At 34.1% G+C, this 16,029-nt stretch overlaps 3 protein-coding genes across 5 annotated transcripts in view; 1 reads left to right on the top strand and 2 right to left on the bottom strand.

Moving 5' to 3' along the window:
* Positions 1–8,248, bottom strand: part of sha (shavenoid) — a 39,106-nt gene extending 30,858 nt beyond the window's left edge. The window contains exon 1 of the mRNA XM_069040357.1: positions 8,052–8,248. The gene's annotated coding sequence lies outside the window, so the exon portion shown is untranslated. The remainder of the gene's footprint in view (positions 1–8,051) is intronic.
* A 2,853-nt stretch (positions 8,249–11,101) lies between these two features.
* Positions 11,102–13,410, top strand: LOC138123979 (luciferin 4-monooxygenase-like). 2 transcript variants are annotated; one of them, XM_069038864.1, is made up of 5 exons: positions 11,124–12,169; positions 12,210–12,527; positions 12,579–12,936; positions 12,981–13,149; positions 13,195–13,410. In XM_069038864.1, exons 1-5 carry the CDS (start codon positions 11,463–11,465, stop codon positions 13,323–13,325), a joined length of 1,683 nt encoding a protein of 560 aa, XP_068894965.1. In that variant the 5' UTR covers positions 11,124–11,462; the 3' UTR covers positions 13,326–13,410. The 2 variants fall into 2 exon arrangements, with proteins under 2 accessions (XP_068894967.1, XP_068894965.1); XM_069038866.1 differs by lacking the exon at positions 13,195–13,410 and having other exon boundaries at positions 11,102–12,169; positions 12,991–13,119.
* Positions 13,405–15,667, bottom strand: LOC138123980 (luciferin 4-monooxygenase-like). 2 transcript variants are annotated; one of them, XM_069038868.1, is made up of 7 exons: positions 15,577–15,667; positions 15,274–15,391; positions 15,007–15,214; positions 14,565–14,957; positions 13,963–14,510; positions 13,750–13,909; positions 13,405–13,700 (listed from the first exon to the last, which is right to left on the bottom strand). In XM_069038868.1, exons 2-7 carry the CDS (start codon positions 15,379–15,381, stop codon positions 13,591–13,593), a joined length of 1,527 nt encoding a protein of 508 aa, XP_068894969.1. In that variant the 5' UTR covers positions 15,382–15,391; positions 15,577–15,667; the 3' UTR covers positions 13,405–13,590. The 2 variants fall into 2 exon arrangements, with proteins under 2 accessions (XP_068894969.1, XP_068894968.1); XM_069038867.1 differs by having other exon boundaries at positions 13,963–14,957.
* Between the last annotated feature and the right edge of the window lie 362 nt (positions 15,668–16,029).

Raw genomic sequence — 16,029 nt, 5'->3', positions numbered from 1 at the left:
CTGTTAAACAGACACGGCTTCGAGTTGATTCTGACAAATATCGCCGTTACGAATCGCAAGAAGATTTTAGAAGCATCGAGAGAAGGAATATTTGCTCTACAGTCTTGACAATCTTGACTCAATTTTTCAAGTTTACTACCCATTGCGTTACAATAAGATCATTTTTATTCGATAGTAATCCAAATTAAATCGAAAAAAAAGGGAAATCCCATACCGATAAGTAGTACGGAAGACATAAAATTATTTACTTTTTTACATACAAGGTGAAACGACTGAGTTGTGTAAACCGGGTCTCCTGACAAGTTACAGTTCATCATAACCTCAAACGAGAAAATTTAATATTCGAGAAGAAACTGTTAAACAAGCAATACAAAACAATTTGATTCTGACAAGCACCAACATTTAAAGAGAATGAAAAATTTGGATATCACAATTTTAACGACATAGGTATAACGAATACGATTCTTACAAACTAGATAGTAAAGAGCGATCAAATTAATTTGTAATCGAGTTATCCATGAATCCGAAATCGTATGTCGGTACTTGAACTCCACGCTACAATAAACACAGCTTGAAACACAGGTTAGATCTCGACATATCAGGATTCAAATCCATGGATGGCTCAATTATAAATTAATTTGATCGCTCCATACAATCGTGTCAAGAATAAATTACTCCCTAGAATTCGAACTTTTAGTGTGTAACTAGAATTTTCAAAAGTAATTTTGAATGTCTAAGGTTGGTTACTATGAATTGAGAGATTAAGTCCAACTAAATGTGCCGCCAGAAACCAAAATTGATTGTGAAACGAAAAAACGTCTATCACCCAGCGAGAAATTAGCCATTTACAACTCTTACAAGGAATTCCCTGCCTTACATTTTTGACACGGTTATGATATCTTTTGTTTGTCACCAGAAACCACCTAGCCCCCAACCTTACCAAATTTATGGCAACCTAGTAACGAATATCCTTAAATCCTAGGGAGTAATTTATTTTTGACGCGATTATAGTAATATTTTTATCCAACGTAAATTTTGCTTCCATATTTCAACTCACAATAAATGTACCAACCACAAGTAAAAAATTGTAAAATTGACCACAAGTTATTGCAAATTGTAGAAAACTGGGACTCTTTAATTTAAGACCGGTTTATTCACCTTCAAGTAAATTTATCTGGCCAGTAGTTGCTATGATTTAGAATCTGCTATTGGTTGATCCATGGTAATTAATTACCGTTCAAATAAAGTTACTTGAAGGTGAATAAACCAGCCCTACATGTAATATATTGTGCGGCTAAATTTTATGGAAAAAAACTTTCTTGATGGATCCTTAATTCCAATTACCCCTTTATCATCCTTGGGCCGTGATACTCGCATCTCGTCTTTACCCTTCGATTCCGCCTTACGTTTCTCGATGATTCGAGATTCCTCCATCAGAATACCCCATTAACTTGTCAGCGCGCCTTTCTATCAAATTATATTGGAATTATGGGGATTTATAGGCGGCATTCGGCCTCCGACAAGCCACATTGTGAGAAAATAGTAGCGCGATAGCCATTAAACGGGATCATTTGCTCGTTTCTTGTGGATAATTGATCGGTTTGTACATTAAAATATCCATAAAGTCGTTATAAATTAATCTTCGACGATGGCAATTAAGTGTGCGTCGCTTTTTGCAGAAAGGACAAGGACGAGGACAAGGGTGAGTGACTTCGTACAGTATGGAGACAACAGATGGCAAACGGCGAGTGAGACCATAATGTGATGATGGCGATTCCGCTGGTGCTTTAATTTCACACAAGAACACATGCGGTGATTTCTTGCAGAAGTGCGTACGAGAGGAAAGAGAAGAGCGATCGAAGACGCAAAGGGGACAACGTTGAATCGCTTGGAAAATTGTAAACTCTGGAGAGGTTTCTGTACGTTCTGCGGATGTTAGCCGTAAAGAGTTAATAAATCATCTTTATTGCAACTACCGTCAAATTAAACGAGGAATTTCTGAGCGTCGTTCTTCTCACTGGTTTCACGATATTTCAGCCATTTGACGCCATTCATAACCTTTCGATTTCTTGAATGAACACGAACATGAGATTTTTTTACTGGGAAATACGTCGTGAAAAATCTATTATATCGAGTTTGTTGTGAAGTCATGAAGATATTTTGTTTTATTCAATGGAAAAGGTGCCGTCTTGTAGAAGAGGAAATCAATGAATTGCTTCCGCAAGATTTTTTTAAGTGTTCTTGAAATTGTGTTAACTCTAAATGAAAAGTTTAATTTCTCAAGACAAATCACTACAAAATGTAAGTTTTTATGTACGTTGTGGTAATATTCGTTATTTTTAAAATAAATATTTTACAGTCAGGGCTGCTACTTTTACGTTTTCTACAATTGATTACAAAGAATACAAATATTTCACTGGTGAAGTGAGTGTTCCACAGATTGCATTGATCGTGGTTTTCTATTTAGTTCAAGAAGTATGAGGCGTCTTCAGCCAGAACGCCTGAATCGTATACTTACAGGAAAATAGACAGATCCAAGAATACTCCCTGAGGAAGAACTCTGTGCAATAACAATGTATGCAGTTATACACAATTCCTCGAATACCACATGCGTCTAATTTGAATAATAATATGTTGTGGGCAACACAATCGAACGCAAAGAAAAGTAACTAATGTAATTTTACCGTGATCGAGCCCTTTGAAAACCTTTTTTGGCCCAATTGTATAAAGCGATGTCAAGTTCGTTGTTAAAGTGAACATAATGTCAAGCGATCTGATTGGGGGATATTATTTAACAATGGATTTGAATCAGCCAATCAAATGGGCGGATTTCCGACTTGACACGTTGTTAGCTGACACGATGTTAACTAAGCTTTATACAACCGGGCCTTTGTAAAATATTTAAATATAGTTGTGGTGGTCACTGATTCTAAAAATTTTCAAATAAACTTGCTATGTTATAATTTGAGATTTAAAAAAATAATTTTTAGAAAATTTGACCATAGATTCCTTAACGACATGTAATAAACGTAGACATGTAAAAATCGTCTAGAAGTACGATGCAGTAATAATACTGCATACTAATAATAGAATCATATATGAAGAAACAAAAATTGAAAACTTTTATCTGAAATACACAACATTTAGTTATTGCATTTTTTTTAAATTTAGTTTTAATTACAGAATTGCAGAATAAAATTTCCAATAACTAGAATGAAATAAAAACATTTGATTTTTTCACTATTAATGTAGGCGTGTCAGATATTCTAACAGCAATTAGTGATGGTACTGATGGTTAAAATATGTTATAAAATTTCGTCATTTGGAAACCAACGAATTTGCAAGAACCAGTCTCTGATTATTGTTTGCCCATATGTGCGTACCAAAATAACGGAAAAAGTTACTCGCACCAAATTAATTGTTTTAAACGCCTCGAACACTCCAACAGATGTTATCTGAATTCTTCTTTGGCGATTATCCGCGACCACTTTTGGCATTAACGCTTCTAAATGATCATAATTAATTTTTTCGTCCGCGTCTGATTAAGCCGTCACATCTGTAATTGGCGAAATTTTTCGCATTACCAACTGGGGCCAATTACTGGATCGTTTTTAAGACCCCCATAATCCATCTACACTCGAGTGCCACTAAAAGGAAGATGTGTAATTACGGCATCTAGTGTTTGACAATTTTTCGAAGAGACGTGGCCACTCGAGGAGTCAAGTGTCTTCGTTGACTGTTGACCCGAGTTATGGTTGCACAGCTTTGGAGTATTGAGTTAATAAATCAGCGAGCACCTGAACGACGAAGAGGCGCATGCCGTGGTAATTGAGAGGTCGCTCAAGGAAACACATTGTGTTACCGATCACGCAAGCTAATTACGCACGTACCGTCACCTCTGAATCCTTGATACAATGGAAATGGTAATGATCGGTTCGGTGAGAAGGTGGCGACCAGATGTCATAAGTTTAAAAATCGAGCAGTCCCTCCGATGAATTTGGCGGAAGTTCCCTTGCAGCGATATCAGATGAGTTTAACTTCTACACAATATTCGTAAAATTGTACACAATTCAATTTTATCAATATTAGTAAAACTCTTATTTTTATTTTGATTCATGAAGACATGAGGTGATCGATATATTTTTATACCTCATCTCAAATAAGTTGCTGATGAAACAGTTGGTTTGTTTATATCAATTGAAGCAAATTTGCTTATTAGTTAAATACCACCTGTGTTATTTGGAAGCGTCTGGCGTCGCCCAAGGATCCATTCTAGGGCCACTCTTAGCCTTAATTTTCTTCCAGGCATTTCTTTGACATCAATACTATTACTTTTAGCAAACATTAACAATATTTACAATGTATATGTATAGACAAATCAATTACGTATTACACTGGGACCAATGAACTTAGCCGATGCACTAGCATGCGAAATTTGGGTGTGTTATTAACAAATTTAATTTTGTCAGACAGCTGAATAGAGCAGACAATTCTAATTTTCTTACCGTAAGCTTCACTTGTTAATCTTGAAATGTCAAGTAAGTTATGCACTTGTATAATTGAGTAATTTGGTCTTCATTAGATTGTCAATCTCTAATTCAATATCCCATCTATATAAATATATGTAATTATCATTTTAAAAGTATAGAAATTTATGGTGTTATGTATTTATTTATCGATGGGTGGGTTGGTGTTATACAAGTTCGGAATTTTATAGTTAGAACCTGCTCGTAGAAGAAAACTATTAACTATCTCTAACTTATACAGAAGTTTATTATTGTGTTCTTTTATTGAACTTGTTGCATGTCATAATTCCACGATTGATCTAATCTAACATGATATTAATTTATTGGTTGCGCTTCACAAAAGTAATAGATGTTCATACTCATTCTTAAAATGTTGTACAAGATTTCAACATTTCAACATCAATCTTCAATTAACTACATTATACAATTTTTATTTTCGTTTTGTTTTTGTGTTGGATTTTTTGTGCAATTGAGATAACTTTCTATTAATCCTCATGTGGAATTTTGTAAATATTCAACTTAATGTTTTAGAGAGATAGTAAATGTTGTTATGGTCTGCCTAATGATAAATGCAATAAAACTAAAGTGAATTTTTGACCAAAAGAAAGTAAAAATTTAAAAAATTGTTATACAAAGTATTGTCACCACAAAAACCACTATTTTAGAATTTGCGTCTCTAATAGGTCTATTATTGTATTCAATTTGGAGTCGTTTATGGCTATCTATTAAAGCACTCGTGGTTTAATAGATCTCTAAGAACATTTTTATCAATATTTTAGTGTATTATTGTCATTTACACCAAAAAACTTCCAATATTAATGTTCAAACTCTATTTTTTAACATCTGTTGCAGATGTAGTTGCATCCGTTACCTTGAATGACCAATTAATACAAAATTCCCTAGAATTTGAAAATTTAATTTTTTTATATAAAAATTAAAACAAGGGTGCAAATTCTAAAAAATAACACAAAAACTCGTTTTATAAGGGCATTGGCGCACTCGTCCCATAGAAAACTCCCCTGCGGCTCGTTTTCTACACTTGGGACTCGTGCGCCAAATCAACCCTTATAAAACTCGTTCTTTAATATACTAAATTCTTACACTGAAGTTAACGAGACTAGCTCAATTTGGAACGAATAGGATTCTAAAGTATGAAAGTATTTGCTTATGATTTAGGAGTATGTATATATATATATATAAATGGTACTCGACAGCTTTATCATAAAAAGCTCGGCATTAGGTATGATGTTAAAAAATTGCTATAGAACAGACGATCTATCGGGTGTTGAATTTCCGGTCAAAGTTGGCATTGAAGAGTTGATTGTGAACTGTTTGTTTGTTTGTTTAAATCGAACCTCAGTTTTTGCGTTGTTTGTGTTTTTACACAAGTGGTGCGTTCACAATTGACTCTTCAACGCCAACTTTGACCGGAAAGTTAAATAAACACCCGATATTTTCAATAAGGGTCGAAGGTCACAAAAATGTAAAATGGAATTTAACGAATTATCGTTGAAATGAAAAGAACCAAATGCCTACAAGGAAAAGAAAATATTACCAAATTGGAAAAAACAATTTTTTTGTTCGAATCAGTATTTTCTCGGATAATATGGAAATCTTTTTTTTAATTTATTGTTCTAGTGTTCCAAGCTTTAATTGATTTTTCGTAATATAAAATCAGTGTCTTCTATACACACAGAAAGATAGGACAGACAGGTAATTTTTTAAAACAAAAATTGTAAGTTGTTAGGGTTCGTAACGCGGTCTCTTTTTCCAAAATGTTGATTTAATAAATCATATGTATTTCCCCCTATATTTCCAATTGTAAAAAACATTTTTGATTATCTTATCACAATCGAAATTTTTTGTTCAAGTAATTGTTTGTGATTTTTTATGCTTTTGAGTATGTACCTATATTATTTGGAGTCGCTATGTCTGTAAGACTTTTTTTTTGATAAAAATTTCGTAATATTCTTCATTATTTTAGGTCTACCTGTCATTATATATTATATATTGTATTATATGTTTCAACAATTTAAACAATTTTCATTTCACGTAATGTAAACCTAGAAAGTAATTTGTTTTTGGTGAATGAGCGGAGCGATCTTGGACTTGATTTCTCTCGATTCTCTCAATGATCTACGGAATTCGTTTGGAATGACAAAAATGGGGACCACCGACCATTTCATTCACTATCACGGTTCATCAACTCCGGTGATCCTTTTAATGCTTTATTAGCTTCCAAAACGTGCAATTTATCCAGATTGGGTTTTTAACGGTCTTTTTCAGCCAGATTCATTACTCCGCATCATAAAAACTTGAGGTTTATTAGACTTTTCGTGGTTTCTGCTTCTTTCATTTCAATTTCTATTGCTCTTTTGAATTTGTGGAATCGTCACGAGAGTTTCCGCATAAATTGTCTAGGTAGGTATGTACATGTTTTTACTCAGCTGTGTGAAACCTGCGAAAGTATCGTTCGATATGATTTTGTGCAAATGCAGTTTTCCCAGGAAGTTACATGTATTTCCTGTATTGCATGTATTGACAATATTCGATCAAGTTCGAAAGTGAATCATGTTACTCTTTTTATATTGTGTTGCCACTCGAAGTAGGATGATGCTTCAGATGTGTCAGTCAGACATAATTAACGGTGTTAATTAGACGACCTTGTAGTATTTAATAAATAATAATCGAGCGAACTTACAAGCACAAGTGTTCTACTACAGATTTATCATTAATAATGGTAATGGACATTTCTCAAAGAGCAATAACGCAACCAGAAAACTTTCCTATTATGGAAACAAAGATTTCTTATTTCTTTTATAGTAAAAAAATAATATTTTAAATTTTGTGTCCGATTACCTACATTACGTTACGATAACTATACGAGCTTATATTACGCCAAATATACGTACACATTTTACGTTCAACTCTTATGTAAATTTATGCATCTACGCTTACGTTTATGGTTCTTATCATGTCCCTATATCGTTAAAGTTTTACGAATTTATTTTCACATTTTGATTAGGACAATAAAGATTGAAACAATGATAAAGAAGATTTAAAGTGGTATAAAAGAATAACAGAAAAAATAAGGTTGTGGGAAAGACAGACAAATTTCTTCTGCGACAAAAAAAAAAACGGTCACAGAAGAAATTAAAACTAAAAATGAAAATTATCCAATAATTAAATAATTTCATTGATCAACAGTTTATTACGGAATTTTCTTTTAGTTATGACGGTAAAACAAAACGCTTTATGTGACTTAATTTAATTTAATTCAAAGAATAATATTATAAGACAAAACTGAAGTATCTAATAATCTGTAGATTTAGCTTTATGAACAAAATGAATGAAGCTACAATTGTTATGCAAATATGATATAGTCACCAAAATACATAGAATAAATCCAAAGTAATGATATTTTTCAAAAATGTAAATTAGCAAAACTAATTACAGGTATAACAAGATAATATGATAAATTTGAACACATATATCCATTATTATTGCTGTTATTGGGGCACTTACGTCTACTCCAGGCCAATGTACGAGCAGTTTTCCAAAATTTCGGAAAATAATTTCACTTTCACAGCATCGAAATTTCGTAAGACGCAACAGGTCTATCCGGAATAACACATCGCGCGGGACCGATCGTGTTGTCTTTCGCACGTTTACTCCGGAAGTATCATTAGAAGCTGTGCAGCCGCCGCTACCGAAGAGAATGCAAGACTGGCCAGCATGAGGTGTGTTCAAGAAGCACGGGAAGCGGGACACTTTCATTCATTTTCGATAGAATCAGGTGCGAGTGGTGGGCAATGTGCGATTTTCGGACAAATCAAGCGAGTAATATCGTTCCACGGGGTCTCAAAGTTGCCAACCATTTCTAACCATCTGTATTTATTTTCTATTTTTAAATGTCGTTTGTGAACTTGAACTTGCCGTCAATTATGAGATCTGCTTCCGTATTCAATGCTGTCCACAAGAAGTCTTTTTTATTTTAGAAAATTATTAGCGAAGTCAAATTTGGTCGGTTGAAGAATTTTAAGAAGTCCGATTTTCAATTTGGGTCAAGCTCTTGGAAAAATCGATTTAAATAATTTTTCAAACGGTACCTATCATCTTGTAATTTTAATAAAATTTCTATTAAACTAGTTTATTCAGTATCAGATTAAAACCTTGTGAAAAATGATTTGTCGCCAGTTGCAAGAATGTTGCTCTGAAATTGATTTTTTTTAATTTATTATAACAAGTCCTATCAGATTAGCATGTTTCAGAATTCAGTTTCTTAATTTTGGACACATAAATCAATTTCCCGTTAAAAAGTTTGCGGTCTACTTAGATATTGTAAATCGCAATATTTGTGTTGCTTATTTTGGCTTATTTACAGCTAAATTTTAAATGTAGACATTAATACCAAGATTTATAATGTTTCTCTCTTTCTGTACTTTTCTCAGTACGATTATATCATTCATTAAGTTATAAACCAATAAGAATGATTTTCCTTTATCGTATCCCACCTCCACCCGGCGGCACGGCAATTTTGCCGGAGTACATACACTATTACGGATAATACTATCAAGTAATAGTGCAGTGCTTATCAACATAATTACCGGCGTCTCGCCTCCACATTTTGACTTTTTTGTGTTTTATGTTCTGTGTCAATGTTAAGGAATTTCCTCACGATATGACATGAGTATAATAATATACCTTTTTGAATTTCAACCACCAATTTGTTGTCTAAGTCCAAAATTTTTAAATTTTTAAAAAGAGATTGCGGTACTATTCCTGTTGCTGAAATTATAAATGATAAAATCGAATTTTTTTCTAAACACCAAAGATTTCTCATAGCAACGGAGAGTTCTAAATATTTATTAATTTTTGTATTATATGTCTGTGTTATATTGTGTGAATTTGGAACAGCTATATCTAAAAGATATGCTTGCTTTTGTTGTTTATGTAAAATAATAATGTCTGGTCTGTTATGCTGAATATGAATGTCGGTTAAAACTGTACGATCAAAATATAATTTGTAATTGTCATTTTCCAAACAACTTTCGGGTTTATAAATATAATGTGGTTGTGTATCCTTTAATAAGTTGAATTTAACTGCTAAATTCATGTGTATAATTTTTGCGAATATATCATGACGTTTTTTATATTCGCTTTGAGCCAAAACGGTGCAAGAAGAAATGATGTGTTCAATGGTTTCCCCTTCAGTTCCGCAAATCCTACATTTATCAATGATCGATTGTAATCCGCATATGTGTTTTTTATAATTTCTTGTATTTATAACACGATCTTGTATTGCAAATATAAAACCCTCAGTCTCAGGATGAATATTTGATTTTTTAAGCCATGCATGAGAAGCTTGAATATTAATTTCTGGTTGTTCTAGTTCTTTAAAATATCTCCCATGTAAAGACTTTTGTTTTATATTTGCTATAGTGTCAGGTATATTTGGCTCAACAATATCTGAAATTATTTTATCGCTTAAATTTAAAGGTGTGTAACCTTTATCCGCTGAAACCAAAGCATTAAAAAAAATGTTATCACGAGCTCTATTGAGAAAATAATTTTTTAGTGAAGCAATTTGATTATGTTGTAGAATTTTTAGATTTGAAAAACCCCTACCACCATTTTCGCGTGGAAAATTAAATCTTTCAATAGCAGATTTGGGGTGATGTTTACAAAATTTTGTAAAGAGAACTCTAGTTTGAATATTTATATTCTGTAAATTAGTTTTGGACCATTTTATAACACCAAAAGAATAGGTCAACAATGGAACAGCATATGTATTAACTGCTTTAATTAAATTATTACCGTTTAATTTTGATTTTAAAATAGATTTAATTCTTAAATAAAATTGTTTTTCTAAATTTTCTTTTATAATTGAATGTTGAATATGATTTGATTGATTAATACCTTAGTATTACAGCAGTTATTAGTACCATGTATTACAGTAGTTATAATTATGGCGATACCTGGTATACGAACCCCTACATAATCGAGATATTAAAATCACATAGTAATACTATGTACCTTCACTTCCAATTAACTTTTCTTTTTACTTTTTTTTTTGTTCACTCTCGAGATTCGATCTACTGCTTAATGAAATGTTTCAATCAGTACTTCTCGTATTGTCCAGAATTTTAGATTGTATAGTTGTATAATATGAGATAAATATAGTGACAATCTAAATTTATTTATACTTGAATCAATTTAATTTTTTATACTTAATTGTTTAAAATCAATTTAAATAAATCGCATACACCAATACTACTGCAATTTATATCGAAGACTTAGGAATTCGGTAACGTTTTTTTTATGTGTTTCATTGATTATAAAGTAAAAGTTAAGTAACTGTTAATAATATGTATTTCTCGTAGAAAAATCAGTAACTGGTGTATAGTTGGTTGCCTACATACCTAACATATTTTATAACTTGGAATGGTGACAACTAATCTGTAATAAAGTGCTTAAAACACGACACATTTTAAATAAAATTACTTATGAATATTATTATATTAATAATATAATAATGGTGGAGAGAATTAAATTTGTACAACTTTTCCAATTCTTGCCAATTTCGTAAAATTAGAAGCTAACGGAAGTGTAAATTTCGACACAGTTAAGTTGTCATAAATAATAGCGACTAAAGCAATTAAAAGCCATCATAACTTCGAGAAAATTGACTCTAATGTCCTTCTTCCTTTCTCTAAATTAACATATTACCACTCACGGCAAGGTTTATGATCGAAAATACGAAGGTATAGAATTTTCCCTTTGCTTCAGCAAAGTCGTGACAAATTAGAGTCGATATGGTCTCTCCTCAGTCGACAGAACAGGTCTTCAACAGGTTGCATCGAGATCCTTATCCATTTTCCGTTTGATAGCTGTCATTCTTGACGTTTTTTTAGACGGACAATTTTCGGAAACAAAATGACCTCTCGTTCCTTCCGTTTTCTACTTGTAAATTACCTGAGACGTTCCCTATCGACACACAACAAGATAGATCCCATCATATGTGGGCCGGAGCCGGTGCATACCATCTTGAACATACCTCTAGGACAAATGATTCTGCAACGACTGACTGCAGAGACGCGTAAAGAATCGGCTTTGATCGACCCGACCACGAAGAAGACAGTTTCTTATCAAAAAATTTTGTGTCAATCGATTTCTCTTGCCAGAAGTTTGCGCAACTGCGGCTACAACAAAGACACGAATGTAACAATTTGCAGCGAGAACAGCGTGAACTTCTTCGTCCCGATTTTGGCTTGTCTGTATCTAGGGGCACCTGTTTCTACTATAAGTCCGTATTACACCAACAAGCAGAAGCTTCATTGTTTCAACATGACGAAACCGGAAGTTGTGTTCACCTCTAGAATGGCCTTGGCCCACCTCCGTCAACTCAAAGAAGAACTGCACTATGTAGAAAAACTGATTCTGATCGATGGTTGCGAAGCCGATTCCATGGAAAATTTCATCAAAGAGAACCATCTGAATGAAGGCGTGGATTTCAGTTTGGCCGAAATAGATCCCTGTGAAGATGTAGCTTTCATTGTATTCTCACCTGGTACAACTTGCGGACTTCCCAGGGGGGTGATGCTCACCCACACCAACGTGGTCGTCGCATTTTCTAATTTAATGTAAGTATAAAGTATACAGCTAGCCAATAGTGCCTTTTAGGGACTCCCGTTTTTATGCCCAAGCCGCTAACAGCCCCGTCTTGGGTCTAGTACCCTTCACCCACTCGTACGGCCTCACTTGTACTCTGTTCGACATCATGATCGGGAAGCAAGTAGTGGTATTTCCCTTGTACGAACAGAATAACTTTTTGAGTGCCCTCGATAAGTACAAGATAAAGCAGGTGTGGATGCTTCCGTGTGTTACTAAAATGATGCTCTGCAATCCTATTGTGAAAAAGTACAGCTTGGACAATCTGAGAGAAATTGATTGTTCGGGTAATTCTCTTAACCAGATTGTAGAAAAAGAAATGAGGAAAAAGTAGTATCGTTTCGGGACTCTGAATTAAAACTGACACGATTGAAATTTAAGATTTCCCAAACTGAATATGATAAGACAGGACTATTGTCTCACGGAAACGACAGCTGGGATCCTCGCCATGGACTACAACAAACCCAAGGCTGGTTCGTGTGGCAAGGTCGTACCGCAGATGTGCTGCAAGGTTGTGGACACAGCAAGCGGGAAATTACTCGGTCCCAACCAGATCGGTGAACTCTACGTAAAGGGAGACATGGTGATGAAAGGCTATTATGGAAGTGAACCACCACCTGCACACGTGTTCAGTTCAGACGGTTGGTTCGTAACCGGAGATCTCGTGTACTACGACGAAGAACAATATTTTCACTTTGTGGAGAGAATACAAGACGTCATTTGCTACTGCGATCGCAGAGTTATATACTTTACCATTTCTTGTAGCTAAACGATTAACATCAGGTGTTTCCAGCTCTGATTGAGAACGTTTTGCTGTCACACGAAGACATAAGAGACGCTGGAGTTATAGGATTGCCCGTCAAGAACGGAGAAGGAGAATGGCCTTTGGCGTTTGTGGTTAAAAATGATAAATCAAACTTGTCCGAGGAGAAAATTCTTGAATATGTAGCAGGTAGTTGTATTCTTTTTTGTATCTTATTATTAAAATTCGATGTAGAAAGGTGCGCGGACAAGATGAAACTCAGAGGAGGAGTCAGGTTTATCCCGCAGATACCTCGCAACAGATACGGCAAGATCTTGAAGCACAGGCTGAGGAGAATGGTAGAAGGGATTAAAAAGAGAGGTTAAATCACTAGATGAAGTACTGCCATTTAACTCCGCTTGTATGTGCTTTCTTTCTTATCTTTTGGCAAATAAATCAAGTTAGTACCTGTGTCCGTTTTATTAAACCGCTGGAAAACGATCAATTGATTTGAAAAGCAATCATAATATACATCAAAAGATTTACAAAGAATGTGCTGCCCTCCACAAAAAAATCTTCTTTCTTGGACGTTCGTTAAAAACTATATAGTGTAAAAAAGTATCCAACAACAAGAGTTTGTTACAGTAATATTTACAACAGTTGAATCAAGTTCTTTCTTAAAATTTTTCCGCTGACACTTTTGGGAATTGCTTGAACAAATCGTACCCCTCCGCGGAGTTGCTTCTGTACAGAAATTCGCGCTAAAAGAGAGATTGTCATCATCTCAAATTATGTTTAAAATAAAAATACCCTTCACGTAGTAAATAAGTTCTTCTTCAGTTACGTCTTGTCGTTTCACCACAAAAGCAGTAGGTACTTCCCCGTCGCGTTCGTCGGGTTTCCCAACAACAGCAGCATCTTCTACCGCAGGGTGCTGAATGAGAATATTTTCCAGTTCAGTTGGAGACACCTGTGGAATAATTTGCTAATGATTGGTGCAATTGATACCTTGAAATAAACTACTTGATAACATTTATATTTGATGACATCTTTCAAACGGTCGCACACATAAAAGAGACCTTGTTCGTCGAAATAACCCAAGTCACCACTTTTTACAAACCCGTCTTCATCAAAAATTTTTGCATTTTCTTCAACGTTATTCAAGTACCCTTTCATCACTCCATTTCCTTTAATGCGCAACTCTCCCAACATATTTTCTTTTAACGTTTCACCAGTTTTGGGGTCGCAAATTTTAATCTGATGACCAACTGTAACTTTACCTACACAATTAAATTTCTTGGTGTTTTTGGGAGTAATTGTTGCTGCTCCACCAATTTCAGTCATCCCATAACATTGCTTGAAGCACACGATATTCATCCGTTTGAACAATTGCTTTTGTATCTCTTCAGTAAGAGCTGCACCGCCGCATATCACATCTCTGATCGATGAGATGTCGTATTTGTCAACCAGCGGATGTTTGATCAAGAAGTGAAGCAGAGAAGGCACGGAGAACAGTTTGGTGACTTTGTGTTGTTGAATCAGTTGTAAAAACCGATCGGGAACGAATCTTTCTATAATTATTAATTTACTGCCGATCAAAATTGCAGATAGGACTAATATCAAACCGAAGACGTGGAAGAACGGTAGAATAGCTATTATTGAGTCTGCTTCGGTAGTATCGGCATAATCTGGGTGGCATATATATAGCACGGAGGCTCTGATGTTGGCGTGAGTTAATAAGACAACTTTTGGAAGTCCAGTTGTTCCAGAAGAAGTTAAAATAACAGCGACATCTACTTTTGGATCGATGTCGACGATGTCCGAGACATCGAAATTGCTGTTGTTAGTTTCCAGAAAGTCATCAATGCTTGTGGAGACCTCTGACGTTTCGACATCATAAGAAATTATCTTGATATGTGGACAGATTTCTTCTTTCAAGGTTAAAATCTTTTCCAGATTCTTACTTGTACAAAATAACAAAATCGGTTGACAAATTGACAGGAAATGTTGGAACTCGCCTGTGACAAATTATATTTTATCTTAGTTTTAGGTAATTTATACATTTACCAATCTTGTAGTCGTGATTAAGCAAATTAATTTTGACTCCAAGATAAAAGCCGGCAATGATTGTTACTAGATATTTCCAACTGTTTTCGGATATTATTGTTATGACGTCACCTTTTTTTATACCCAGTTTTTTCAGTGAATTTGCCAAGTTGAAGGACAGTTTTAAGAATTGTTCGTAACTGATTTCTGTATTGGTACCACTGTCAGTCTGCAAAGAACATACATCAGCTCCACTAAACCCCCGGTACTAAAAAATTGTATACTTACTAGAAACATTTTATTATGATCATATTTGCTTAATTTCTCGTAGAAAATCATTCCCATGGATTTGAGAGGGAATTTCAAGTCGTCACGAGGTCCAAATTGAACAGTCATGGTTTATTTTCTAAAATGATGGTCTTTGGTTTTAGAGTTTTTTGTGAATTTGCTAACAAATTTTAATTCAATTTTGGAAAAATAAACAATACATAACAATTAAAAATAAATCGTTTTTTGTCATTTTTCAACTGTATGTATAATTTTTTGACATAACAATAAACTTCAAGTGCTAAAGTGTTAAAAATTATATACCTGCTTTTGGTATTACAATGGCACTCTACTTTTTAAACTTTTTGTCTGATGTTTGAAATGTAAACTGGGCTACAAAGCTTATATAATCCTTTCATTACACAGACATTTTGTACTTGCTAATGGACTTTACATGTTATTCAGCATGATTTTGAGGTAATTAAGCTTGCGACTTAAGGTGCACTTTTTGTGCACTTAGGTACAATAAATAAAAAACTTACTTGATGGAAACAAAATCATCGACATTAAGTACTTGACAGGAGATTATTTTATCAATAATTATTGTCAAGCCTTGCAATTATGAGTTTTATTCACTCGTGCCCCTATGCTTGCGTTATCAAATATACTTCTTGTGTTTTTGGTAAATTAGATTAATTACCGCAGTTATTACCAAGTTAGATATAAAGAATTGTCTTTAGTGAATTAATGATACAATAAACAAACTGGCCGTACATT

This window comes from Tenebrio molitor, chromosome 2 (genome assembly GCF_963966145.1).
Source record: "Tenebrio molitor chromosome 2, icTenMoli1.1, whole genome shotgun sequence".
Lineage (NCBI taxonomy): Eukaryota > Metazoa > Arthropoda > Insecta > Coleoptera > Tenebrionidae > Tenebrio > Tenebrio molitor.
Note: the sequence above shows the minus strand (reverse complement) of the source record. Positions and strands in the feature narration are given on the sequence as shown.